The following is a 26,325-nucleotide window of genomic DNA, read 5'->3' as shown; positions in this document are numbered from 1 at the left end:
GGCGAACCCGCACGAGCTGCGTGGGGGCCGCGGAGAGGGCCGCGAAGTCTAGCTCGGCCTTCGGCTTTGAGATGCGAGGTCTCGAGCTCTTCGAGTTGCCCGGTTTCGACTTCATTGCCGGACCGGCCACGTTCCGAGACACCGAGACCGCGCCCACCCCACGGGGGGACGCGTTCTGCAGCATCGAGGCCGCGTTCTGGACCGTCGGAGCCGCGTTCTGGACCGTCTGAGCCGCGTTCTGGACCTTCAGTGCCGCGTTCTGGACCTTCAGTGCCGCGTTCTGGACCGTCGGAGCCGCGTTCTGCACCTTCAGTGCCGCGTTCTGGACCGTCAGTGCCGCGTTCTGGACCGTCGGAGCCGCGTTCTGGACCTTCAGTGCCGCGTTCTGGACCGTCAGTGCCGCGTCCTCGGCCTTCACAAGCTCTGGGGCCTGACGCTTCGGGTTTTGAATAGGGAGATACAGTCGTTGGCCTGGTACGACATTTGCTAGGTTGATTTTGAGGGTGCCGGTGGGCACCTTGATGATGTTCACCTTTCCTCCGGAGCCAGTGAGCAAGGCCCGCAGAACGTCGCACGTTGGCGCTGCATTCGTGCGAGCGGTAGGGCCTCTTGACACCCCTCCCTTCGGCGAACCCGTGACGGTCGAGGTCGCGGTTGCCGTTGCGAGCCGGGTACCCACCGTTCTGGTCGCCGCTGCACTCCCCACCACTTGAGCGAATGGCACTTGAGCGAATGGCACTTGAGCGAATGGCACTTGAGCGAACGGCACTTGAGCGAATGGCACTTGAGCTGATGCTGCCATCTGTTGAGCTGATGGGGCCACCTGTTGAGCTGATACCCCGCGGGCAGAAGCTGTCGCTCGAGCTGTGTTTGAAACAGCTAGCACCAGATGTTCGAGCCGCAGTCCGGTGGAAGGACTGGTAATGACGCGCATTTTCGGTTGCAAATTTACTCGCGGCCGCGGAATGGTGGAGGTCGAGGAGAGTGTGGCGGTGACGTTCACACTGAACGAGCCGAAGGAGGAGTTTGTGCCTGGGTACGCCGAAAGCCTCGTTGTACAATTTTTTCTCTTCCGTAGCATTCGCAGCCGATGCGCGCTCCTGGCTAAAATACTACAGGTCGAGGTGTTTGATCTGGCGCAAGTTATTGGTGAGCAATACAACGTGGGCAATGTTGTGTGTCTGGGTGATAGCGAGGAGCGGCCGGTTGAAGAGCCGGACTCGACGGGTTCTGAGGAACCTGGTTCTAAATATCCACGTAGGAGAAGGCCGATGACACCTGGTCGGACAGACGATGAGGACGTGATAGTGGGGGTGTTCACGATTTTGAACCTTCGCCAGTTTTGGCATGTCCTGGGTCCGTTGGGGAAGGTCATTACGGAGAGCCGTAACGTGACCATGTGCGATATCCTGTCCAAAGCTTTAGCCAAGGAACATGAGCTAGGCATCCTGCTCCTAGAACGACTCACCACTGGCATACCCGAAGCCGTTTGCTGGAAGGCACTCAAAGCCTGCGTAGAAGACGTCAACTGGACGCTCGCTTTAGACCCACAGGAACTCGAACCCGAAGAAGCAGAGGAGCTGCCCTACTACCATTACAAACACCTCCTCTGTTGCGCCTGGGCCTTCGCATGTAATAACACCACGGAATTAGCACTCAAAAACCTCAACAAAAAACCCAGGCTGACGACTGAGGACGATCTAACTGTATCCACTCTATCCTTCGTTGACGAAGATGTCCAGGCAATGTACAAGAAACGGTCGGCATCCATATGTCTCGACACCAAAATGAAGGTAAATGAGCACCCACACGCGCGTGTCTATCTATACACACACGTGTGCGAAATTGCGGGAAACTTGAATTTTTTTAGCTCAAAGCGGAGGACGACAGCATAATGCACCGCTACTTGGTGCTGTTCTCCATTCCGTACAGCTCTTTTGTAAAACTAGCGGAGAAAAAATGTCCGGAGGACGGGCTCAGGAGTGCCGCTTAGGCCTGGCCCAGGCCTGGCCCAAACCTCGTAACTTAAGAAGCAAGGTTCGGGACTTAGTCGAGGGTGGCCCATGGCATGAGGGTTTGGAGAAAGCTGAGAACGACATTTTGATGTGCGTTGACCGAGCCAGTTTGTTGAATAAAGCGTTGCCACCAAGTGCGTAGTGGATTTGCGGCTTCGGTGAGTTGTTGGCGTACTTGGTACCCGCGGTGTGTGCCGACGCTTTCAGTGCCTGAATTGAGTAGGGCGTCAGCAATAACGAATTTTTGACCGTCAAATTCTGAGGGTCGGACACCTTGGTACTGTTTCATGAACTGTGCATGTGCGCTAAAACCAGCGGTTACGAGTGTTTCGACCTGAATGGGGAACTGGTGATGCAGCGCGGCAAAGGTGCCCGTCTTAAGTGCCACGGGCAGTAGCAACCCATCATAGTAATCCATCCAGTACTCCGCAGATTGCATAACGTACGCCTCCAACAAGCGGTAGCGCAATCGCCGGAATCCGTCCACGTAAAAGTGCGGACTGAACAAAGCTAACGTCGCCAAAGCAGTCTCTAACTCCGCCGTGCTCGCTCCCACCTGCGCTCCCGGCGCACTTACCCGCTTCCGCGTCCGCACCATCGCGACAAACTGCGGGTACTGCCACAGACTGTACATCAACGCCAGACATGCCTCTCGCAATGACGGTGGGGTCGGCGTCGGGGTCAGGGCCGGGGTCGGCTTTGGGACCTGCGCGTGCGCACGAGACAAGATGTACTGGTCAAAGTCGGCCAACGAAATGTCCTCCAGCACCGCCTGTGTCGCGGTCAACTCGGCCGTCGCTCGCAGTCCTCCGTCGCGCAGCAAAATCGTTACGCGGCCGAAAAGGAAACTCGGAAGCACCGACTCCAGCAGCCCCGTGAAGGCAAGTCCTGGTTGTGAAGGCTCCTCGCCAGCCCTGGTTTCGGCCGGGCTGCAGGCTTCCACCGGGCTACTGCGGTCGTCGGGACTTCGGTCGTCGGGACTTCGGTCGTCGGGACTTCGGTCGTCGGGACTCCGATCATTTCCTAGCAGACACAGGCCGTCGTACTGGGTGTATACAACGTCTTGGGTCGCTTCGAAATACTTTCGGTTGTAGTTGTGGAACATATCATGCTCTTTGGCTCGGATCATTGTTTCACTGATAACCAGCAATGAGTGGCTCAGATCGTTGCCGAGGGTGAGTACGTTGAGAAATCTGAAAATCTCAAGTGCGACTCGATGGATGCCTCTCTGGAAGAGACTCCAGCCGTACATGTGCAGGCATTTTATGAACAGGAGGTTGCCGTTTTCGGGAATGGAGAGAGCAGCTCTAATATCGCTTTCTCTCTGCCTTTGAGTCTTGGGCTGTATATCCCCGTTTTGGTTTGTGCCATGGTCCCAAACAACCTCCAGGTCGTCGCCAAGCACCGAGAGAGCCTGTGCCACGTTCCTCAAGTCGAGGTCTTGGAGGCGATGTCGTTTTTGGGGGGCTTTATGAAACTGCAAGTTTGGCGACAACCCATACTGGAACGAAGCTAGCGCCCGCTCTATAAACTTGTGTGCGGTGTCGAATTGGTCCGTCTGTACATAGTACTCAGCGATGCATAAGTTCGCCGCAGGGTGATACGGATGCGTGTGGACAAAATCGAACACACCGCTGATATTGCTGGTGCCCACGAGCATCTCCACCACCTTCCAGGTCACCAGATAACGTTCCGTTGGTTCCCAATTATACCACTTATCCGCCGGAGTACTCCGCGTCGTCTTCATCTTGAAATAGAGTTCATCTTCCGGATTGTAGTTCTCCCAGTGCAAATTGCCGAATTTTGCTTTTTTCAAGTCCTCCATTAGACTACTGCTAGGTAATAACCACATGTTGTACTGCAAAGCAATAGTGCCACGACTAGATTTCACATCCTGGTCCACACTGAAGTATTTTTGACTCAAAGTAAACAGTTCCTCCCTTGCCGATAACTCTTTGCTCTTAGTCTTCTCGCAACCCGCGGAAACGCCTCGTTCAACGTCCAACTTTGGATCAAGCCTCGGAGCCCTTGCTTGTCGCTGTCGGCCGGCAGGCTCCGTCATGGGTGCCAGATATATCTCCACGTCTTCAACCGGTCCTTCGTGACCCAAAAAACGCTCGCCCTCTTCGAACTCATCTTCCTCGCTGGCCTCGATTGCGAAGGGGTTTCGCCTAAGTGTTTCGGGAGCAAAACTTTCTTCCGACTCCTCCTCATCGCTGTCGGAAAACGCCTTGAGTTGAAGTTTCTCCTTCCGCAAGGCGCTGGCCTTTCCCATTATGGAAAAAAATATTCACCCCAAGAGGTCGTCCACCAAGGCGTCATCAAGCACCCAGGTCGGGGACAGCGTTGATCGCACGGTCCAAAGACTGGATGAGGTCGTCAGCGTCTTCGATGCCGACGCTGAGACGAATCATACCATCTGTGATGCCAGCCGCTTCACGTGCAGCTTTAGTCATGTTGGAGTGTGTGAAGACGGCAGGGCATGTCATGATTGACTCGATGGCCCCTAGGTTCTCCGCGAGGGTCCAGGGGGGTGTGCAGGCGTTCATGACAAGGCGGCCAGCGGCAGTGCCGCCACGGACTTCGAAGGCGACCATACTGCCATGTATGCCGTGAGTGTGTTGTTTCATCGCGATATCATACTGGCTGTGGCTGGGCAGCCCGGGGTAGCGGACCCAGAGTACTTTGGGGTGCTTCTCTAACCAGATGGCGATCTTCATGGCATTTTCGCTCTGTTTGCGGAGTCGCAAATTCATTGTCTTGGACGTCTGCATCATGGAGAAGGCCGTATTCGCATTCAAAATTGAGCCCATTACGTTCTGTTTGAATTTTAGATGTTCGTGTAGCGCTGGGTCGTTAGTGACCAGTGCTCCTCCCAAGTGCATGTTGTGCCCGCAGTAGAACTTGGTTAAGGAAACCAGCAACACATCCACTCCAAAGTCGAGTCCCCTCATAACTGGGGGAGGAGCCAATGTAGAGTCCGCTACGTGCAAAATACGACCTTGGAATACCGTCCGAGACGGTCCCGAGCCCTCCTCCTGGACGTCTACTGCGCCTTGGTTGACAACGGTGCTGTGTTTCCGGCAGAGGTCGGAAATGGCTTGGAGGTCGGCGAGTTCGAGCACTGGGTTGCAGGGGGTCTCAGATAACACGAGACGGGTACGACCGGGTTGAATCGCAGCCTCGACGGCTTTGAGATCGGTGAAATCGACAAAGGATACCTCTACGCCAAATTGGTTCTGCCATAACACACGTGCGGCACGATTCGTACCGCCGTAGGAGCAACGCGTAATGATGACGTGATCACCAGAGCTCAGGAAGGTTGCAAATAAAGCATTGCTTGCTGCCATGCCGCTGTTGAAAACGACGGCTGGCAATTTGGCCCCTTCCATCTCACCCACACGGGCCTCAAACGCCGCCACCGTAGGATTCGCCGCACGCGAGTATGTATAACCTGTTTCCTGGTAACGCTCCACCGACTCCTGCTTGTACGCAGTGGACTGGTACAAAGGCGTCAACATCGCACCCGTCACCGGATCCGCACGCTCCCCAGCCTCCACGCAAAGTGTATCCGTCAACCCAGGAGACGCAGTGACACACATCTCCTCCGCTAACACCGGAGGAACACTCATCACTTGCTCAACCATACTGCGAATTTAAATGTTTGTTGTACTCCTTCAAAAAAACACAGATCGCACGCCCGGGACAGACAGCCCGGACCTATATATTCAACACCCCAAGCTGCCCGAGTGCAAACTGTCCGAGTGCAAACTGTCCGAGCGCAAGCTGCCCGAGCGCAAACTGTCCGAGCGCAAGCTGCTGGCCGATGGCTGCTGTGTGGGAATTGCTGGTCGGTCATCCCGCAGATCACTCGAACCCGGAATGGCCAAGGGTGGACCACCAACAGCAGCCCACCACCGCCAAGATAGACCGCTCTATCAAGACGAAAAAGGAACTATATGTGAAGTAGATCGCGATTGCGCTGATTCCTCAAAGTCTTTTGAAACGTCCATCTATGAAATAGGCAATGCCTCGTATCCGTGATATCCGCATGCCTGTTCGCGTAGACGTTGGCCAGCAACCCTATTGGCCCCTTGATAAACTCCTTGTAGCCCCGCACGACTTGAAACCCTATAAACTCCCAAAGCATTAAAATTTAATGACGCATGGCCCCCCTCCAAGCGGCATCACTCTGAGAAGAAAACCGGGCTCCCAAAAAAATGCAACACGGCCTCGGGACAGACGCCAACAGAATCATCAGTCTCGCACCAAGCTCTGGAACTGCGGGTTTTGCTGCCCAGTGTGAGCACACGCGTGTGCGAACCATCAAAAAATTTTGATTTTTCGTATGCCCTCTTGATACCTGGATGGGCATGCAGCTGAAATCTGCGTCGGTTTTTGAGTAATCATGGCGCTTGGAGATCCTGTTTTGTGCCACGGCGGCTAGCGTAGGGGAAATCGATTTATCCGTAGTCGATTCATTGATCAAGCTTGTATCAGGGTCTGGTGCAGGAAGGAGGCAAGAAATCGAAGGGCAAAGGATGCAACTGTTCTTCCATCTGATGCTGACAATTGATTTGGCCTTGAATAAAAAGGATTGATAAAAGACTTTCTGTTCAGGTTGCCTAGTCACGCATCCTATTAAGGCTTTCTCCCTATTGAGGCTTCCATTAAGGCTCCCTCCCTATCGAGGCTTCCTATGCTAATCGAGGCTGCATATCGAGTCATGTTTCTATTGAGCCGGTGTGTTTCTGTTGAGCCGCTGTGTTTAAAAGTGCACCGGATGTGTTGGAAGAAGGGGTAGGCGTCTTTTTAGATTGGCTCTTTGCAGACCGCAGAGGCTCTTGCAGACCGCAGATGGCTCTTGCACACCGCAATTGGATTATGGCGGCTTCGCCAAGGGCGATTGGACGACCTGCAGAAGGACAGTCGGGGCGCCAGCGCGGGAAGCGGGGGAGTATAGTGCTGACCGGGGACGGGTTCCCCTGGCAGGGGACCGACTACCCCTGGAGGGGAGGGAGCCTCCCCGGTGAGGGAGCCTCCCCGGTGAGGGAGCATGTAGTCCCTATATGCTCCCTTGGCAGTTGGTTACCTGCTCCCTTGGTCGTATGGCGACAGACTGGCGGAAACGGGTGTGCGGCACGGTGAATATTTCTGGTCCGTAAATTTGTGCGTTTCCGGGGTTTACGCGAGCGGGATGTCGACCACTCCTCAAAAGGTTTTGAAGGGCGACCGCAAGAAGAAGTTTCTGAAGCGAGTACCCTCCGTGGGCGGCGACTCTTCGGCCGCCTCTACCACTGCGGGTTCACCTTCTCAGTGCAGTCCATTCGAGACCAGATTGCCACGTCCGGACATACGCATTCGCTACGCGTACGAAGAGAATGCTGCAGTATTTCTGGCGCTCGCATCTCGCTACTTCATTCACCCCGGCATGTCTGTGGAGGCACCCCGGCAAACTGGCCCGGAACCAGGACGGTTTGTCCCGTTGCATGGCGGCAACCACAATTCAGGACGCGCTCTGGGCGATTTGGGGCACCCAGTTCCAGGACAGGCTCCGTGGGCGGCGTCTCTTCCGCAGACGTCGTGGGTGAAGTTCTTTGGCAATCCCGAGGCACCTGCGTACTTTGCGGAGAAGCTCGGCTCCATGTTTCGATGCCAGAAACCGGCCTATGTGCTTGCCCTTCGCTACATTCAGCGCTTGGCCCGCAAGGAGTTGTTGCCCGGCGGCGCCCTGTGTCGTGTCGTATGTGCCAGCTTGGTCGTTGCCGTGAAGTTTTTCGACGACCTCTACTACACCAATAAGTATTACGCACAACTGCTGGATTTGAACCCGGCCATACTGAACGAGTTGGAATCCGAGCTGCTCAAACGCCTTGACTTCCGTTTGGATGTGGCTCCCGAGGAATACAAAGCCATCGACACCATGTTTGAAGAGGAACGATACATCGTCTGCGCCCAGGCCAGGAGACCCATACTCTGCAATCTCACGACCAAGCAAAACGGCCACCTCTGCGATGCCATCATTTCTGCAAATACTTTTGGACTTCCGTATGCGGCCGTCTCAGCAAGCAAGCAGACAGTTGATATACTCGCTGCTGCCTTGGTCGCTAGGGAATTCGGCGAATACAGATTCCAAACCGAGGAGGAATTCCTTCGGGTCAGCTCCCTGACATCCAAAGCCAAGCACATCCACGACCTCCAAAAGCAGTTCAGAGAAGATTATCTTAAGTCCCTTAAACCACGACGAGGTCACTAAATCCAGTCGCACGGACTCTCTTGAAATCGCATATATACACGCCAGCGAAGTGGGTTCGATTACACAGTAGTACTTACGAAGTGGTTCAAAACACCTACTTACCAGTGTGGTCCATGGACCTGCCAATGAAGTGGTCGCGATACCTAAGTGGTTTGAGCTACATGATTGAAGTACGTACTCAGAAAGTGGTACATGTACCTACTTGCCGAGTGTTCTACTGAGAATGTGGTCTGAGAACCCGTCATGAGAGAGAGAGAGAGTATTAATGCAGCGCTGCAAGGGTCACGAGGTAGTGCGCACCCTGTATTAAGGGAAAAGCGCACTCTGTATGTCGGCGGTCACTAGTTGACGCTCGCCTTCAGGAGGACTCCGTCACCAGAGTGTGGTATCACCAGAGTGTGGTATCACCAGAGTGTGGTAGCAGAAGGAACATTTTGTCATGGTGCCTGGTGCCCATTGAGCACTTGCATTGTGTTGGAGGAGGCGATATTTGAAACAGTGACTGAAATTATTAAGTTTCGATCGATGGGCAGAGCTCGGTAGGGATAGCGCTGGTTATGGAGTTGGATTGGTTATGGTTCTAGGTTGCACGTGGGTCGGGAAGAACATTTGTGGAGGGGGCAAGGTCAGGGCCAGCCACCATTGGACTCACCATTTGGCATCTCCAGCCGGAACCGGGGGTAAAGCCAGGACTGGGGGGTAAAGCCAGGACTGGGGGTAAAGCCGGAGATAAAGGCATATTTTACTGCGGGAGGATGGGCTTTAGAGGTCTGTGGGTTGCTTCATTTCGTTTGCTACTTTCTTGGCTTCCTGGAACAGGTTGACATGGTCCAGGTTCTGGATGCGCGGGTCCTTGTTGCAAACGCTGTAATATCCGAGCGGGCCGAGTTTGAATTCACCTGCGCGGAACACGAGGTCTGCGCTGTTCCGGACGTTGAGTCTGCCGCCGGAGGTCTGGTTACCGGCGGTGGTCTGGTTGCTGGTATCCAGGAACAGTCTTGACACGGCGCCACGGGCCTGGTAAGACTGGCGAACCGCGCCGGCGAAGCAAGTGCCGGGATTGGTCAAGTTGTAGGACACGCGTGTGTTCGGTACCATACCGACGCAATCGACCTCGCTGAGGCGGACGAGGCTCGCGGCGTAGTTCCCGCTGCCGGGCAGACTCGGTTTGACGTTGCAATTGCAAATGACGTTGAGGTAAACGCGTTCCGCATCACCGAAGTAATCGCGCGAAATTTCCACTCCTTGAGCCACTACATCCGCCGCCGAACTCGCCACCGGCAGACTGGCAGCCCTCCTCTTCAGCGTCTTCTTCACCTGGCTCGCATAGCAGAGCTTTGCCTCCGCGACCCCAACCGTCTGCTGGGTTAGATCTGACAGCGTTCTTCTTAACCTTCCCGCGCCCGTCGCTTGCTGCACCCTACTCGTCGTCATCGTGGGTGCGGCCTGGCCAACACCCGAACCAGACGGAGCCGTAACCTCAGTCCCCGTGGAAATCAAATCAGTAGAGTGCAAACAACGCAGCCCGTTGTCTGGTTCCGATTCGGTCGATGGCACAGCCGCACGCTCAGGCTCCCTCGTCGGCTCCAGCACGCCACCGGGCTCGGCCTCGGCCGTCAGAATCAACGAGGCACACAATGCAAGCAATCTCATCGAGAAAAAGTAGTGTAAAAAGTTCCACCGAGGGAGGGAGGGCCAAGAAAGAGCGAGCGTCTTCCAAGAAAAAAAGCGAATAGGCAAACAACGGAGTTAGAGCCACTGTTGTTCTTTGGCCACCCATTCTCTGACGACATCGGTGATGAGCTGTTCTATGCGGTCTCCATTCTGTACGACAGAGTAGTACTTGAACGGGAAGGTGCTGGGGTCCAGCCACGGACGGAAGGTAACTGTCCCGCCCTCGAAAACAGGCGTTTTCACGTCCAAAATGCTCTTGTCGAAAAGCAGCAGGACCGGTACAACGTTCGCGGTCTTCATCCGTGAGAGAGCGAGGTGCAAGTTGCTGTGGTTGAACCGTCCGTCACTGAGGATGACGACCAGCGAGGCATCATAAGACCCCTCTGCATTGTCGAGATCCTTACACAAGCTGTGCAACATCCCCGATAGCATCGAGTTGAACGTGTCACCCCCCACAGCTGCGGAGGCCCCAGCTGCAATTGAAGTGGCCGCCGACGAAGCAACCGCAGCCGATGGGACCACAGCGCCAGGGGCCCCAACGACCCCTGGCGCTGTAGTCCCAACAGCACGACCGAACTCCATGAAGCTGACTTCGCCGGCCTCAAGTTGGTCCATCGCCCCTTTAAGGGCCAAACCGGCGACGATGGCGGAGCGGTGGACACCCAACGTGTGCATAGACTTTGAGGCATCGAGTGCAATAATAACCCGGTACCGCTTCTTAGACAGCTTGGTGCGTCGCAACCAGATACGGTCTTTGCGATAGTCACTCGCGATGAAGCTGATGACCTGGCGCATATCCAGGCGTTTGCCCGTCCGGTAGTAGCCCTCGTACCGGCCCTGGTTTGTCGGCACCAGGACCGTGCGCAGCGACTCCACGAGCCGCCCGACCATGGCCTGTGCGTCCTGCTCGACGCTCGGGTCTGCGCGCTGAAACTCCTGCACCGCGGGGTCGCAGTCGGCAAGCAGCGACTTTTTGGCCTTCTCCTTCCGTTCTGACTCGCGGTACCGTACCTCCGGCACTTTCCTGTCCCTCTGGTCCTCTCCCCGGTCCTCTTTCTGGCCATCTTCCTGCTTTCCATCGTTAGGACCTTCTTCCCGCTTCGGACCTTCTTCCCGCTTCGGACCTTCTTCTTGGCCATCTTTAGCCCGGTTGTCCGAAGACTCTGGCTCGTGAACAATCTCCTCAAGTACCGCCACGGGATCCGCCAGTTGGCGTCCCGGCCTATCCACCGGCAGGTCTGGTCGTTCGGCCGGCAATTCATCGGCGTTTTTACCAAACGCGTTTGCGCTGTCATCCGCGGTCTCGTCCAGCTGGCCCATCTGCATGTCTCCCTCGCCAGCCGCCGTTTCGTCCGCCGCGGTCTCCTCCAGGGTCTCGTCGCCTGTAACCAGTTCCGCGACGTTCCGCGACGACCGCGGACCCCCGGCCGAGGCGGCGTCGGTCTTAGCAATGCGTTCCGCAGCTGAACCTCCCTGGCCCTGTTCCAGCTGTCCGCCACCCTCGCTCGAAAGGCCTCCGGCCGTCTCGGCAGTGCCATTCTCCGGACTCTGTTCTGTACCACCTTCGCGCATGTCCTCGTCCTTCTGTCCCGCCTCCTTGACACCGCCATCGTCTTCCCGCCCTCCTCTATCTGGCTTCGGCTCTTCTTCCTCCTCCCCTTCGGGCCCATCGGTCCGAGCGTCCGGTGGTAGCGTCTCGTCCACGTCTTGACCTTCTTCCGCGTTCGGCTCTGCCGCCTCCTCACCGTGTTCCGCCAAGTACTCTTCCGGCGGCCCGCTGCCGTCCTCGTCCTCATCGCTCTCACCCAGCAAGTCGTCCACGTCCACCGTCTTGTCCGCTTCGCCTTCCTCCATAGCCGCGTCATCCATGTCCGCGTCCTCTACGCGTGCCTCCTCCGTACCCTCCGGCTTGTCACCGCGAACGTCTCCCTCGACGTCACGTGAGCTCTGCTCCTCCTGCTCCCCTTGCTCTTCGCCTTCGTCTTCGTCTTCGGCTCCGCATTTGCCTTCGCCTTCCATCTCCACCTCGTCCGCCTCGGCTTCAGAGGCGCTGTGAGCATCCTTGCCCGAAGGATCTTTGTCTGACGGGTTTTGGTTGGCACGGAAATCCTCTTCGAGCAGCTCCTCGGCCGGGCCGGTCGGTTCTTCGCTTAGCCGGTTGTCTTGCTCATTTCTGCCGTCGTCTTCGCCGTCGTCTTCGGGTTCCAATTGCTGCGTGTCGCCACCGTCCACTTGGTGGAACTCCTCCTCCTCTTCTCGGCGGTCCGGTTCCGGTTCCGTGCCGGGTTCAGGGTCGGGCAGGTCTTCGAGCTCGCCTTCGAAGCCCATTCGCACGTCCTTTCCCTCGTTCGGGCTGTCATGTTTCTCTTGCTCCTGAGGCTTCGTCTCCTCCTGTAGCGTGTCGAAGTCCACCTCATTTTCCAACTCCTCCCCCGCCTCCTTCACACCCGACCCCTCAGCCAGGCCGCTGCCTTGCACAAACTCGTCCTCGCCTTGTCGGGGTTCCGGCTCCCTCTCGTCCTCACCCGCCTCAAAGTTCATGCCGAACCGCGCCAACTGGCCACCGACCACTGCCAACGTAATCGGTACGTTCAATAACATCCGCTGACGACTCAGCACGCCATCCAATAATACGCGCGCGTTCGTGCTCAGCCGGCCCAAAATTTGTCCTGATTTCTCGTCATCATCCTCGCCCGTCACGGCGGCCTCCTTCCCGGTCGCTGTGCATGCGAAACGCTTAATCGAGGTCCGAACCACGCTTCCGCACGCACCGACGGCTGACGCGATGTCGTCAGCCGATGTCCGGGTACCGGCTGGGGCGCTGGCACCGCCTGTCGATGAGGCACCAGTCGGAGCGGGCTGGAGAGGGTTGTGGCAAATGCTGACGATCTCTGCCGCCTGCCCTGCCAGGATATCGTCATGATTAAGGTATTCCATAGGCGCCGTCTTAACAGCCTTCAGGAGACCCGAGAGTTCGGCAATAGCGCTTTTGATTTTGTGTACATATTTGTCCGTAGTTTTAGAGTCGATTCCGAGCCCGGTATCGAAGGAGGACTGCACTTCGGAGAGCCAGTGGCTCAGGTCGGAAATCAATTTTGTTATGTAGTTTTCAAAGTTCCTCAGCGGCAGTACCAGGCAATCGTCTTGGATATTTGAGAGCACACGTGTGTGCCAGGATAAACTTTCGCTACTTTGGGTATCAAGTAGCCACGCCGGAGGAACAATTGCGCCGCTTCTTTCAGGTTCTCCGACTGCGGGTTTGGCGGTAAGCAAGGCAATTACCTTACTGAATCTTTCCAGATCATCCAAGACATTTTCCACGGCAAAGAGACGGTCTCTGAAAACACTCACCATAACCATTCCGTCGGCCAAACCGCCCGTCAAAACCCGGACAAGGTGCTGCGACCACAGCCGCATGACCTCTAAACGCCGGTAGGAGTCCAGCACCCTCGTAACCAAGTTCACGAGTAGACAACTCCAATCACCGCACTCTTTCAGAAACTCCGGGTCACACGCACTTTCTTCTAACGAAAAGAATTCTGCACAAGCACTTATTAATCCACGTAGGTGGCTATCCGGGGGAACACTGCCCCGAATAAAACTGTTCCGAATAAAACTGTTCCGTGGAAGACTGCCTTGCTTAACGCTGCTCCAAGCTTCATCACAACAGTAATGTCGGGCGAACGTTTTTTCCAACGCACTGAGTACAATCCGTTTTGAACCGTGGTTTCGACTGCAAGTGATCCACGCTTCCTGGCCGACAGATTTCCGAACCTTGTTCCTTATCGTTGCGAGCAGACGCTGAACCTGCGGCCGAGGTAAGTCCACTAAGAGCTGCTCTATTTGCTCCTTCAGACTGTAGAATTCCTCCTGTCGCCGCAGAGCCCCGGACACGGTCCACACACGTCCGTCCTGATCCTCACCATCTTGATCCTCCGTGGGCCGGTCCGCCTCGGCGTTGTCCGCTCCGGAGTGGCCCGTTCCGGACAGGTCGAACTTGAGTACCAAGTTCTCCAAAGGCTCTAAATCGGCCACGGTGAACGGTGCGTTGCCGGCGATGAGCTTCTCTGCACAGGACGTACTGCCAATCACTGCTTGGTAAACAAACCCGGAAGTGGTTTGGAACACGGTGTCGATTTTACTGACTGCTCTCGCCAATTGTAGGTGCTTCGTCTGCAAATTCCTTCGGTCCCGTTCAACTGTTCTCGCCTCTAGTTTCATTAGATGTTGTATGTCGGATATCTCCTTCCTCCAGGGAGTGATTTGAGCTTGGACCCAGCCTCGAGCGACGACCTCATACCGGTCTGTCCACCTACACAAGTTATACAGCAACTGGCTTAGCCACCGGCATTGCTCTTGCACCGATTGCTGTTCGGCTGCTTGCTGTTCGGTTGCTTGCTGTTCGGTTGCTTGCTGTTGCATCAACTGCTGCTGTGAGTTAAGTGTAAGATCATGGAAGATGTCAGCGAGGCTCCTGAGTAAGCACCGTATGAGGGGTATTTCAGCTACGTTGCAGCCGCCCAGTTTGCATTGCATAATATCATCGATGAGGGAAACGATTTCAACCTCGGCTTCGGTGGTGTTCCATTTTTTCCGACATCCCATTACGGCGGTCAGAACTTTGACAGCACTGACGTCGAAAAAGCGCTGCCCGGCCTTCTTCTGTCTGGTGTAGCAAAGTGACGACCATTCAGCTACTTCTTTTTGTCTGAGGTGGGTGATTGCTTGGCTAATGGTCTCAGTCTCAGCAGTCATCTTGTGCTCCCGTGTGGCGTAATGCTTAATCCAGATATTCAGGACGTCCCACAACTTTTCGAGATGGTAATGTAACGTGGCGCCCGAGGTGGTAAGCAGCGGCAAGTGCAGAATGATATTGAGTCGGTCTACAATACCGGCAATTTGCGGCAAAATCCCGACGTTATAACTTGCAGATAGCTCTAACAATTTGTTCTTAATTCGCACCAAAGACCCAGTCAAGGAGACCAGCTCGTCCTTTGTACTACCGTGATAAAACCAGCTACCCATTTGAATAGCGGACTCACTAGCTGCCTCAGAATAAATCAGCCAGTCCAATGACCACTGTTGCATTACATGTCGCTCTCCAGAGATCATTCCCTTCATTAAATCGTCCAATTTAAATGAACCCAAGCTGGCTAAGTGTTCTTGTGCGTTCTTGTTGAAATGAGAGAGGTCAATTATGGTAATACTTTCCTCCAACGTCTGCCTAATCAGGTCAGATCTCAGGATGTGTGTGCCATTTCGCGCACACACGTTTGTTGGATTGTGGTAGGAAGAACATAAGAGCCGCATTAATAGCTCAAAGAGATATTTGGGGTTCTTCTTATGCATGGATTTATCTTCAAATACATGAGTATTTTGATGCGACAAGAAGACATTTTCCTGTTCTTCCATAGTTTCTTGTGTTATAGGGAATAACTCCTTCACAAGCGGTCTGAGCTCTTCTTCTTCTGTGGATTCAGTTCTAGTTCCCCAATCCTTCTGTTCCCACATGACCTCGGATTCGAGCATTTTTTCAACCAAGTTTTCTGTTACTCGATGAAGACTTTGCACAAAATACTCACAAGTCATCAAGCCCATACCACGATACGACCTTGTCATAAACCAACTTATGCATAAACATATAGACTCATATGCATGGGTACGACCCAGCTTATACAACCAGTTATGACTTATATTAGGGACCAATTGAAGGATACCATATCTCTTATGTCGATTGGTTGAATCCAAAATCTGCAATATACACCTCAGATATCTAGCGAGAGACTCCTCCAATAACTGTAGGACGTCATAAAACATTGTCTTATGAACCATATCTTGATACGTCTGGCAAACATATTTGTAATCTTTCTTCATCCACCATAGCTTCAACTTATCAATAGTCTTACTATTGGCAGACTCAATCTGAACAAAACTTGTTACGTGAGGACTCAGCAATACTTCCTTAACATGATGTATTATCTTATAGTAGAATGACTCGAAAGAATCCAACAAATCCACTGCCGTCAGATCTTTCATCCGCAGGTCCCGAAAACTCTCAGAAATCATCTTCTCAACAACTTCCTGAGGATTCCGCGGGGGCAACGAAGACCATGTGGTAGCATCTCCGTAGGATTCGTTCCACAAAAGCTGATACCACAATTCACAAAAAATTAATCTCGATCGAGACCTCTTAAAAGCTCGAATTTCCTCTTCATATTTACCCTGCTCACGAATCCGTTTCGCCATTAAAGAACCCAGCTGCACTACACAACACCACACTATGAGTTCCTGCAACCATAAAGGATCCCTCTGCTTCCACTTTTCCAGCGTATCAACATTCACCGTTTCTTCCGCTACCTTCCCATCTGAGACCACTTCTTGGTCCCCCTCGGCGACCATCTCTTGCTCCCCCTCGGCGACCATCTCTTGCTCCCCTATCTCCTTGACGTCGTCGTCTAAAGAAACCGTTTGGGGCATATATCTGTTGACGGCGTAACATACTGTCCTTTCTCCGAAGCAGTCAAATATATCTTGTACACTAGAAAGAGTCAGCTGAGGGTCTTTCAATGCCTCATACAGATGCTCGGGCCAATGTGAATCTCGATGTAGTACTTTCGGCACGTCATAATTGGAAGACGGCAATGGAGTTATTGCCTTGAATCGCGCGGAGCGGAACTCATTACATGTCTGTAGCCGAATCTTGTAGGCCAGGGAGCCTCTATCCGTCAGAGAACCCGTGCCGCTCCCACCCATTTCCATGAGGCACTCAAAAAAACCCAGCGTGTTCCCATGTACGGTACCTCAACCCAACATCTCAATGAATACACCACTGTGCAAACTCAGCTCTCCAAAACCAACTACCAAGTCCTCCGGTCACCACAGTAGCTCACAGAGCCCGCGGAGGAGGCGCCAACCACAGCTGGGATAACTTTTTGTTTTGTCGTATTGCCAAAGAGAGCGCAGAAATTCCTGAGTCTGATAATCCGCTAAAATGGTAGGCAGTGGGGGACACGATACCCACATATCAGGGACACCACCAGCGCATGTGCAGAACGTGTTGGAGCACCGTCACGATACCACCACAACGTGATACTACCGGACCTGTGCCGCCCACCACTACAGTCCCGTCATTACGTGTGTTATATTTAGGCCCGTCTCTCCACCACCGAAGCCCGTGCCAAGAGTGTCGCTGAGCTCCAGTCTGAGCTGATTCAATACAAGGAGGCTTTGTTCAAGGCTCGTGTGGAAACCCACACCAAAGGCAACCGCAGCGGCTGGCACCTGATCCGTCAGAACCGCAAGAACGTGGCTCGCGTCCTCACCTTGATTCAGGAGAAGCGCGTGGCCGAGGTCCGTGAAGCCTTGAAGGGCAAGAAGGATATTCCCAAAAGGCTCCGACCTCGCCTTACCCACGCCCTCCGCATGAAGCTCACCCCCAGACAGGAGGCTCTCAAGACTAAGAAGGAGGCCCGCAAGGTCGCCACCTACAAGCAACGAAAATTCGCTGTTCTGGCCTGATTTTTTTCACCGACAACATATCACGCGGCATCATCGAATAATTGCAGGGATCAACCCGGTCCAGCAACAAGCCCAACCCGTGAGCGCCCACCCGCCGGACCGAGTCGGCAAGCGCCCGTTGCTGGCTTTGAGGCCGGATTAAAAATATTCACGTTGGGTGTGAGAAAGTGTTCGAGGGGATGGGAACTTCCTTATCTACCTTGGACTTGGGGACAAAGAAGGACGGAGTCACAAACGCTCCACACGTACAATTGCTCCCCGTCCACGCATAGCGCCCCAACTTGAAATTGCAATAGGGACAATTAATAACTCCCGCCATCTCGCTTTCTATGGTTTTAGACAGCTTCTGGAAAGCCGCTTCATTCAGATTGATATTCTCACAAGTCGATAACACTCGCTGCTATAACAGAGCAGTGTCGCCAGGTGGATTCAAGTGGTGTGTGTCGGGGAAGTTGTGTCTACCTTATCAGACTTATTGACATATCCGCGGGATTTCTGCTTCTGTGTGGCTTCGTGGGGTTCGGCCATATCATCTGGTTCTTGGAGTATGCGTTTGCCGCAGCCCTGACATCTATAATGGGTTGGCATTTTTTATTGGGAGTTCGACACTGAGTGCCTGCACGAGGGCTAGCAGTTCCTCGAGCGACTGGTCACGATCGAGACCAAGTAGTTCGTCACCGTGGGAGGCAGTGGTACTGGTGGAGAGGCGCGGTGCGCGCTTTCGCACGTGTGTGGCGGCGGCGGCGTCGGAGTCGCAATTGGAGGAAGCGGGCGAGTCGAGAGTACTAGCGAGCGCCTTCGCGAGCTGTCGGGTGCTATCGTCAGCGGAGTCGTCGGAGCAAACTAGACTGTCCGCCGGCATGCTCGATATCTCCCGGGGATCTCGCAGCAATGCAGACGAGCCTGGGGAGCTATCGGAGCAGTGCCGCGCGGGGGCCTCGCTAAGCGGCGCCGAGCACAGCTGCTCAGCCACTGACTGCTGAACAGCGTCTGCCGCGAGCCCCCCCTTGTCGGCGAACGGCTCAGGGGCCCCCTTGTCGGTGAACGGCTCAGTCGCAGCGAACGAGTCGGGGAGCTTCGGCAGCGCCGACAAGGCAGAGGACGAAGAGAGGACTCGGCCGTTCCAGTACGGCTCTGCAGGCCGAAGGTCTCTCTGGAGTTCTGGAGCGCTGGGTCGGTAGTCCATGGCCCCGTAGCGCGCGCTCATGGGGTTGTCATTGCGCGGTGGCAACCGCTGGAGTGAGAGCATGGGGTGGATACCGCCGCCGAGTCCGCTAGGGCACGCCGGGACCAGCCGGGCATAGCTGCGGGCATCGTCGACCAACTCCTCACTGGTGAACGCCCGTTCCGGCACCGTCGGGCGTTCTAACGTGATCGACGGGTCCAGATTCTCAGGCACGAACGCTTGACGTCTTAATTGCTGTTGTTGCTGACGGGGCAGCTTTGTCTCCGGCGGGGCAATCGGATCCCCCGACGGCCCAAAGGAGCCGTCGGCTGCTAGCCATACCACTGCGCGGCGCAACTCTTTAAAGTTGTGTGTCAGGAACAAAACCACTTCTGGACAGCCCATGGCCCACCGGGCGAAATACTCCTCATGCGGACCGCAGTAAAGCAACGCGCCTCCAAAGTTAGACACAGATTTGTACTCTTTCTCCGGAATAGACTGGGCGATATCCGCAGCAGCAACCAGGAAGTTCCTTCTGGAGGGAATCCGATCGCACGCGTCTTTCATTTCACTTATACTTCCAATAGGCTACCATAATCAATCATGAGCACTTAACCCACTTGTCCCGCCGGGCTTCGCGTCCGTGCGGCCACAGCTAACGCTTGCTGCGTCCCTCGGCGTCCAGTTCTTCCCTTCGTCCACTTCTCCCCTCCGCAGCCGCTTACCAAAATATTAGAAACATCGAACGTAGCTAGGGTTTCAATGAAACTTCGGGTGTGGATCCGTCGACCATTATCTTCCAACACGTAGAATACATTACTGAAGGTTGTCATTTGATCGATACCGATATCGAACACGTGTGCGCGCGCGCTTCTAAACGGCGCATTAATTATAAACCGGTGAATTAGTATGTATATCAAGGAATCAAGGTAAGATTGTCAGTGTTGCACATCCTGAATACGATTTCCTGGGTCATATCCGACCAAGATAGCGTTTGCTTCATCCCCCAAGTCTTGAGTACTCTTGATACAGCGGGTGTTGAGAAGACTCCAGACGGAATATGGTCGTTGGTGATTTTGAAGGATTTCAGTCCCGTATCATATGCCTTCAAGGGCGAGGTCAAGTGCCATGAATTCTGAGGAGCGTGCCCGAATATTGGAAGGCACAATGGTAAATTATCCGGTGCACTACTTATGACTGGGTTCTCAAGGGTATCGTTTGTGATCTCATCAGACATGACAGCTCCCGTAAACGTCTTGGTTTTTGTTCGACAGGGGATAAACCTCAAGTCCGAGCACAAACCACTAAATCGTTGCGTCTCATCCGCAGAACATTTGCTCAGAGTCCTACACAATATGTATTGCCAACAGACGTAGTATTTTTCCTCGTAGTACAGCTGGTTTATGCCGCGGTTGTTTAACCAGTGAGGAATAACATAGTTGTGCATCGCTGTTAGGAAACTAATGAACCTCAGCTGGGAATCCACCGCACAGAAAGACTTCATCACCCGGTCGGGAACAGCAATTATCCTCTCCCCACTTAGGTCACTCAGCCTATCGCAAAACGTCTCAATCATATCACGTATGCAAGGCAGACCTACACCCCGGCCGATACTCGACGGCGTGCCACCAGCTGTCCCCACTACAATTTCCTGATCAGCAGACGCAGGCCCCAGCACCTGTCTCAGCACGTGATGCCAGGTCAGCTGTAATTCGTTCAATGCAGACATTGTCACGTCATTCATTCGCAGAAACCGCACGCCCTGACCAATCAGGTGGACCACAGTCCCGCCAGTCACAGTTGGCGCAGTAGATACAGAGTCACCATCATTCCATGATTCGAACCCTGCTAGCCCCGTAGACCCCCCCAATCCGACTGCCCCTCCGAATCCGACTATTTCTCCACGTAAAGCGGAATAATCACCACTAGATTCAATCCCTGCACTACCAGGACGTGGACGAAGTGCGGGGCCCGAATCAGATGCAAGGCCTGGACTAGATGCGAGACCTCCGCTAGATGCAGGACCTCTACTGGATACAAGGCCTCGATTAGATGCAAGAGCTCCATTAGAGTCAAGACCTCCCCTAAATCCTCCACTTGCTGCTCCATTCCACAGAACGCATTTGGCCAGGTTGATGGCGAATTGTTTCATTCCCGCGGATAACACGTCAGGGTCAGGCCAGTTGCCGAAGCACACCTGGTTGCTGCAGTAGCCCAACAAGTCTGCCAGTAAACGGGGGCCGTGATCCAGCAGCAAGACCCGGTTCCACTGGCTCCATTTTTTCGCCAGACCCTCGGCTTCTTCCGAGAGCCACACGTCTCGTCTGTTGTCCGTGAGACAAAAGGTCCCGTGGAAGTGGAAGGGCAGGCCAGTCGAAGGTGCGTCGACAATGGGCAGGAAACTAAACAGCTGGCCCCTAATGCCGCTCTGGGGCCAGCAGGACCGGTCGAATAGCTGAGACACTCCAGTCGACACACTGTCGTCTGAAAAGGCCGACGGCAACTGGCCCGTGGGCAACGGGCACACGAGCAAAGCAATCCCGATTATGGGCGGCCGACCTACTGTGTCCACCACCGCCAACAACTCCTCATCGTCCTGCACCAGACAGTTACCGACTAACCACAACGACGCTTGACCAGCATCGCCGCTCATCGGTTCCGGTTCGTGATGAATAGCTAGGACTTGCACTTCGCGAATAACGCTGGCGGACGTGATCGCAGCTTTGAGATCGCTCCCCCGTTCCAAAGCTTCAGCAATCTGGCCCCGAATCGCAGACCTTCGGCGCTCCCTCCACTGGGGCGCGGCGCCACAAACTGCAAGCGACTTGGCGAGGGCTGGTGTCGCCGGAGCGGCCTGGACGAAGCACGAGGCTAATAGAGACGGCTCATCCTCGCAATCCTGCCACTCCAGCACTTCGATGGACTGGACGGAATTCAGAAATAATAGGCATTCCCTCAGCTCTTGGGCGAAGGCCTTCAGGATCTTCAGAACCTTGGTCGCCGTGTACTCGTAAGGTGCAAACCGGCTCTCCCTCGCGTACCTGCCAATCCGCAGAGGCAGTCTAAAGATGGTCCCATTAAATGGCTGAGTCAGCTGATCGAATCCTTCGACGTGATGGAAGCCCTTTAAGTGTGTGCACACGCGTGTGCTGCTCGCTTTTAGCAATTCCCGCTGGCAAAATGGAACCTTTTCGCCGCCTTTTGTGCTCAGAATGTAGTCCGGGTCCAAGTAGGCGTACTGGTCGCCGGAGAGAATCATGAGGATGTCGGCCATGTGGAAGAAGGACCGGCTTCCCATCCCATATTTTCCGATTGAGAGCGCATCATGGGCTTTGTAGGATTCGAACATTTGTTGAAAGCTCATCCAATCGGCGGCAGAGAAGGTTCCGTTGTTATAGATCAATAGAGCACAGCCAGCAAACCTCTCGAAGCTTGGCTCAAAGTTTACTATTCTCCGGTGGTCCAGTATGAGCTTGAATTTTGTAGCGCCGGCATCGTCCGCATTCTGGAGAGCTTCCTTGAAAATGCTCGTCCCTTCTGGGTAGTTCGCCAGGATTCTCTTCAAATGCACAGAAGGGGGCGGACAACGTAAACCAAAATGCTCCTCGCTCAACCCGGAAGGGTCATGCATGCTACGCACCCCTGCCAGAATGGGGCGTCGATTGGTGAAATTCACCTATCGACTCTGCCAGTGGGATCAACCTGTCGAATCGACCGGTTGATCTCCCGCACCCACCCACGTTCCAAATGGCAGGCAATTAACTGAAGCGTGTATCACCTCCTGAGAGTCCCCCCCCGCCCAACGATCGACCCTTTGTACTCTCCGTCTCCCCTCCCCACCCTGCCCTTTGCGCCCCCTCTCCCTTCGGGGGAGATTAAAATTGTGATGAGCTCAAATGGGGGCGGGGGGTTCTCGTCATCTTTCAGAGTGTTTGCAACTGCCCATATAATTACGCTGGTTTGTCTGGCGGGTGTGGTGGCGTCTGGTACGCGATACTTTTCGGGGAAGTGGAGTCGGTTGTCGAGTCGCACGGTTGGAGTGCCACTGGCGGTGCTGGAACTTTGGTCCGAAGAGCACACGGTTGGCCGGTCTATTATGCATGAGCCAGCGGTAGACGAACGCCTCGCCCTGACTCCTGGTGTCCTAAGTCGGGGCGTCCAAAGTCCTGGAGGCCTAGGTTATGGCGCCCTAAGCCCAGGCGGTTTCGAGTTGTACCCGCGAGCGCTGCTTCCCGACGACAAGTTGCTCTCCCTGTTCGTGCCCACACACGAGCGCGACTTGGCGAGGCTCGGCGGCCGTCTGAGTACCGCCCTGATATGCACCGACCTGGAGGAGGACTATGAGGCGTGGCCGACACCGGAACGCTACGTACAGCGGCCGCAACTCGGCCTGGGTGAAGAGCCTGGACTCAATGCACTTGCTCAAAATGAAGACGGCCTGGATGCATTTGGTCAGGGCACATTTGGTCAAGATGCGTTTGGTCAAGATGGTCAGGATGCATACGGTCAAGATGACAGTGGCGGCGACGAACCACTGGGGGAATCGCTGGGGGGACCGGTAGGTGAACCACTGGGGGACCCAGTAGGGAAGCCAATGGGGAAGCAAGTGAGGTGCAGCAAGTCGTCGTTGGCGGATTCGTTATTGGCGGATACGTCTACCTGTGCCTCATCGGACGAATGCTCACGGATGCAGGCCAAGTCGGACCCTGTTGTTTCAGACGTCCGGGACTCGGTCCGGGACTCGGTCCGGGACTCGGTCCGGGACTTGGTGCCGGTCGGGGAGGTCTTTGAGGAGGCTCAGGAAAGTTTTGAGACGTCTGTGGCTGCGGCGGTGGTGGTTGGCAAGCACGCACTCCGAGTGCTGGATTCGCCGCCTAGTGCTGGGTTGGGCCGGCGTTGCGTTCTGTGGCGAAGTGACGGGGAGGCGGCGGTGCCTACCCCGAAGTTATTGGAAAAGTCAAGTGGGTGGTTTGCCCCGAATTACCCCTTGTCGAGATGGGTGTTGTTCCTGACGGACAGTTTGTTCGGCAACCTTGTGATTGTGGTCGGCTCCTGGGTGCACTCGCTAGCTCTGCCCCAGCCGGTCAGCATTGTGCACGCACCGCGGCTGCTCATGTACTTGCTGATGGGTATCTGGCGCGTTGTGGCACTTTATATTGGACTCAACGGTCTGGAAAGCTCGGCCATGGTGCAGCCCTTTATGGTCAAATGGGAACGCGCTATTCACCGAGGCTTGGACTACAAACCCGGCGGCAGGTTCGACTCGAGCGACCACATAGTGTTGTCTGCCTATTTGATTCTCGTGATCGTTACTGAAGGCGTCTGCATGTGGACTTTTCGGAACCAGCGTCACGAAAAAAAGGACAAAATAGACAACCCATTTAAGCTCCGTAGACGAGGCCTATTCGTTGTTACTGGACTCATGGGAATGATCCTGGCATTACTCCTGTACAACTGCTTCATGACCGCAGCCTTCTTCCATACACCACTTGAGGTGTGGTCGTCCATTTTCATCGCAATCACTGGATTGTTCTTGCCCTTTTGGCTCGCAATCGCCTTCGACGTTTTTTCAACGACCCGTTTTTGCTTTGCCATGTAAGTTTCACCTTGTAAGCCTCGTCAGGCCACTAGTGCGCCACAAAGGCACGAAACGGGGCGGAAAAGGCAAACGGGGCAGTTTCGTGGCGGTTAGGCAGTCCCGCAGCGGCGGGAAACTCACTTCCGTCACGGTCGGTGACGCTTGGGGCAGTTCGGACCGGAACGAGGGGGACATCGTTCCGTTAGCACACACGTGTGCGCCATCAAAAATAAGCGCAATAATACATGTCTCGGTTCCTCTTCACGTCCGAGAGCGTTACGGAGGGTCATCCGGATAAGTTGTGCGACCAGGTGTCTGACGCGATACTTGATGCGTGCTTGAGAGTGGATCCACGAGCGAAAGTAGCTTGCGAGGCCTGCACGAAGACGCAGTTTGTCATGGTGTTTGGGGAGATTACCATGACGGGCTCGGTGGACTACGAGAAAGTTGTTCGCGAGACTGTATTGGCTATAGGCTATGACGACGTGTCGAAAGGCATGGACGGGCGAACCATGGAAGTGAAGGTGGAGATAGAAGAGCAGAGTCCGGAGATTGCAGCTGGAGTACATGTTAATCGAGTGGCGGCGGATGTAGGGGCAGGGGACCAGGGCCACGTCTTTGGGTTTGCTTGCGATGAGACGCCGCAGTACATGCCCATGTCGCACTCGATTGCGCAGAGACTGGCACATCGACTGTCTGTGATCCGCAAGGACGGGACGGCGCCGTTGCTGCGGCCGGATGGCAAGACTCAAGTCACTATGGAGTACGAGAAGTCCGCGGACGGTGCAATCAAGCCGGTGCGGGTTCATACGGTTGTTGTCTCGGCGCAGCACGACCCGCGGCTAGGCTTGGAAGAGTTACGGAGCATTGTATTGGACCAGGTGGTCAAACCCATCATCCCGGAGACCCTGCTATCTCCCGAGACGCGGTACTTGATCAATCCTTGCGGGCTTTTTACGGTCGGCGGGCCTCACGGAGATGCAGGCCTCACGGGCCGTAAGATCATTGTTGACACCTATGGCGGTTGGGGCAGTCATGGCGGCGGCGCCTTTTCCGGCAAGGACTCTACCAAGGTGGACCGTTCGGCTGCCTACATGGCCCGCCACGTCGCGAAGTCCCTGGTCGCCAACGGCTACTGCAAAAGATGCCTCGTCCAGATAAGCTACGCCATCGGCGTTGCACAGCCCCTCAGCGTCTACGTCAACACTTTCAACTCCTGCCTCTACACAAGCGACGCTGTCCTGGAAGACGTTGTCCATAAACACTTTGACCTCCGACCCGGCAAAATCGTGGAGTACCTCAGACTGCTCTCCCCCGTCTTTCTCCAAACCGCTGCATACGGACACTTTGGCCGTGACGGCTTTGCCTGGGAAAACACTCGCGACCTCTCCGAGGAACTCTGCCTCCGCCGTCTCCACCTGGGTCGTGCCTGAGACTCAGAGGCCGAGTCGACATAAGTTGGTCCCAACTTCTGCCCAGGTGTGTCAGACTTAGAGGTTGTCTGGGGTTGACAGAGTCAGGGGTTTCACAAAGGCATCTGGCAATGAATGAATAAAATGTGCCCAACGGCGGTTCGGAGTTTTGCAAAAGATGTGTGTGCCGTAGCCTTTAAGCGGGTGGGTGGTCACCAAGGCAAATGAGTTCACTTTCCACCTGAGGGCGCACTGGTGACGACCTAGTCCAGGTCGTCCTGCACGCTGAGGTCATCACTAAGTCTGGGAGAGCTGGGCGGAGGTGCGTGGACCTGGGCTTCGACCTGCACGACCAATGTGGCATCTTCGGACTCCAGGCTGTTGTCGCTCTCCAGGCTGTTGTCGCTCTCCAGGCTGTTGTCGTTGGATGATCGGGTAGTCACTTGTTGCTTCTCCGCGAGCTCGGCCAAGCGCGCTTTGACTTCGGCGATGGTTTCGTAAATGGGTTCCTTTTTCGTGCCAGGCTGGGAGCCCTCCTTGATAGTCTGGCCATCGGGCTCTGACGAAACCAACGCCACCTCAGCGGGAATGGGTTCCTCCTCCGTGGGTGTCAATGACTGTTCGCCCGTCATCGGTTCGGTCTTCTCGGCGGCGTCTTGCATGGCGGGTTCGAACACGAGTGTGAAATATTTGCGTTCGGGTACGGC

The 26,325-nt window shown here is 55.0% G+C and overlaps 14 protein-coding genes across 14 annotated transcripts; 5 read left to right on the top strand and 9 right to left on the bottom strand.

The window, feature by feature from the left end:
* Positions 1-123: 123 nt before the first annotated feature.
* Positions 124-802, bottom strand: GNI_072040 (hypothetical protein; the record flags this gene model as incomplete). Its single annotated transcript, XM_011132044.1, has 1 exon — positions 124-802. A coding segment is annotated over one exon (679 nt), but the record flags the coding sequence as incomplete, so codon positions are not given.
* Positions 803-965: 163 nt separating this feature from the next.
* GNI_072030 (p21-carboxy-terminal region-binding protein) lies at positions 966-1,993 on the top strand (the record flags this gene model as incomplete). The annotated part of the gene is made up of 2 exons (XM_011132043.1): positions 966-1,793; positions 1,871-1,993. 2 exons carry the CDS (start codon positions 966-968, stop codon positions 1,991-1,993), a joined length of 951 nt encoding a protein of 316 aa, XP_011130345.1.
* A 53-nt stretch (positions 1,994-2,046) lies between these two features.
* Positions 2,047-4,290, bottom strand: GNI_072020 (transcriptional repressor TCF25; the record flags this gene model as incomplete). Its single annotated transcript, XM_011132042.1, has 2 exons — positions 2,047-2,086; positions 2,198-4,290. 2 exons carry the CDS (start codon positions 4,288-4,290, stop codon positions 2,047-2,049), a joined length of 2,133 nt encoding a protein of 710 aa, XP_011130344.1.
* A 46-nt stretch (positions 4,291-4,336) lies between these two features.
* GNI_072010 (cystathionine beta/gamma-lyase protein) lies at positions 4,337-5,662 on the bottom strand (the record flags this gene model as incomplete). The annotated part of the gene is made up of 1 exon (XM_011132041.1): positions 4,337-5,662. The coding sequence occupies one exon, from the start codon at positions 5,660-5,662 to the stop codon at positions 4,337-4,339; it is 1,326 nt and encodes a 441-aa protein (XP_011130343.1).
* A 1,550-nt stretch (positions 5,663-7,212) lies between these two features.
* Positions 7,213-8,271, top strand: GNI_072000 (cyclin; the record flags this gene model as incomplete). The annotated part of the gene is made up of 1 exon (XM_011132040.1): positions 7,213-8,271. One exon carries the CDS (start codon positions 7,213-7,215, stop codon positions 8,269-8,271), a length of 1,059 nt encoding a protein of 352 aa, XP_011130342.1.
* Positions 8,272-9,033: 762 nt separating this feature from the next.
* GNI_071990 (hypothetical protein) lies at positions 9,034-9,924 on the bottom strand (the record flags this gene model as incomplete). The annotated part of the gene is made up of 1 exon (XM_011132039.1): positions 9,034-9,924. One exon carries the CDS (start codon positions 9,922-9,924, stop codon positions 9,034-9,036), a length of 891 nt encoding a protein of 296 aa, XP_011130341.1.
* Positions 9,925-10,020: 96 nt separating this feature from the next.
* Positions 10,021-16,698, bottom strand: GNI_071980 (midasin; the record flags this gene model as incomplete). Its single annotated transcript, XM_011132038.1, has 2 exons — positions 10,021-15,867; positions 15,904-16,698. The coding sequence occupies 2 exons, from the start codon at positions 16,696-16,698 to the stop codon at positions 10,021-10,023; spliced, it is 6,642 nt and encodes a 2,213-aa protein (XP_011130340.1).
* Positions 16,699-16,936: 238 nt separating this feature from the next.
* On the top strand, positions 16,937-17,463 carry GNI_071970 (60S ribosomal protein L35; the record flags this gene model as incomplete). Its single annotated transcript, XM_011132037.1, has 2 exons — positions 16,937-16,999; positions 17,095-17,463. The coding sequence occupies 2 exons, from the start codon at positions 16,937-16,939 to the stop codon at positions 17,461-17,463; spliced, it is 432 nt and encodes a 143-aa protein (XP_011130339.1).
* A 148-nt stretch (positions 17,464-17,611) lies between these two features.
* On the bottom strand, positions 17,612-17,991 carry GNI_071960 (putative dual specificity protein phosphatase; the record flags this gene model as incomplete). The annotated part of the gene is made up of 2 exons (XM_011132036.1): positions 17,612-17,863; positions 17,926-17,991. 2 exons carry the CDS (start codon positions 17,989-17,991, stop codon positions 17,612-17,614), a joined length of 318 nt encoding a protein of 105 aa, XP_011130338.1.
* Positions 17,992-18,034: 43 nt separating this feature from the next.
* Positions 18,035-19,461, bottom strand: GNI_071950 (hypothetical protein; the record flags this gene model as incomplete). The annotated part of the gene is made up of 2 exons (XM_011132035.1): positions 18,035-19,216; positions 19,354-19,461. 2 exons carry the CDS (start codon positions 19,459-19,461, stop codon positions 18,035-18,037), a joined length of 1,290 nt encoding a protein of 429 aa, XP_011130337.1.
* An 83-nt stretch (positions 19,462-19,544) lies between these two features.
* Positions 19,545-22,259, bottom strand: GNI_071940 (hypothetical protein; the record flags this gene model as incomplete). The annotated part of the gene is made up of 1 exon (XM_011132034.1): positions 19,545-22,259. One exon carries the CDS (start codon positions 22,257-22,259, stop codon positions 19,545-19,547), a length of 2,715 nt encoding a protein of 904 aa, XP_011130336.1.
* A 465-nt stretch (positions 22,260-22,724) lies between these two features.
* On the top strand, positions 22,725-24,227 carry GNI_071930 (inositol phospholipid synthesis protein Scs3p; the record flags this gene model as incomplete). The annotated part of the gene is made up of 1 exon (XM_011132033.1): positions 22,725-24,227. The coding sequence occupies one exon, from the start codon at positions 22,725-22,727 to the stop codon at positions 24,225-24,227; it is 1,503 nt and encodes a 500-aa protein (XP_011130335.1).
* A 224-nt stretch (positions 24,228-24,451) lies between these two features.
* On the top strand, positions 24,452-25,639 carry GNI_071920 (methionine adenosyltransferase; the record flags this gene model as incomplete). Its single annotated transcript, XM_011132032.1, has 1 exon — positions 24,452-25,639. One exon carries the CDS (start codon positions 24,452-24,454, stop codon positions 25,637-25,639), a length of 1,188 nt encoding a protein of 395 aa, XP_011130334.1.
* A 242-nt stretch (positions 25,640-25,881) lies between these two features.
* GNI_071910 (hypothetical protein) lies at positions 25,882-26,280 on the bottom strand (the record flags this gene model as incomplete). Its single annotated transcript, XM_011132031.1, has 1 exon — positions 25,882-26,280. One exon carries the CDS (start codon positions 26,278-26,280, stop codon positions 25,882-25,884), a length of 399 nt encoding a protein of 132 aa, XP_011130333.1.
* Between the last annotated feature and the right edge of the window lie 45 nt (positions 26,281-26,325).

The sequence above is a fragment of the Gregarina niphandrodes genome (genome assembly GCF_000223845.1).
Source record: "Gregarina niphandrodes unplaced genomic scaffold scaffold00012, whole genome shotgun sequence".
Taxonomy (NCBI): domain Eukaryota; phylum Apicomplexa; class Conoidasida; order Eugregarinorida; family Gregarinidae; genus Gregarina; species Gregarina niphandrodes.
The sequence above is the reverse complement of the archived record's forward strand: the minus strand, read 5'-3'. Positions and strand labels throughout refer to the sequence as shown.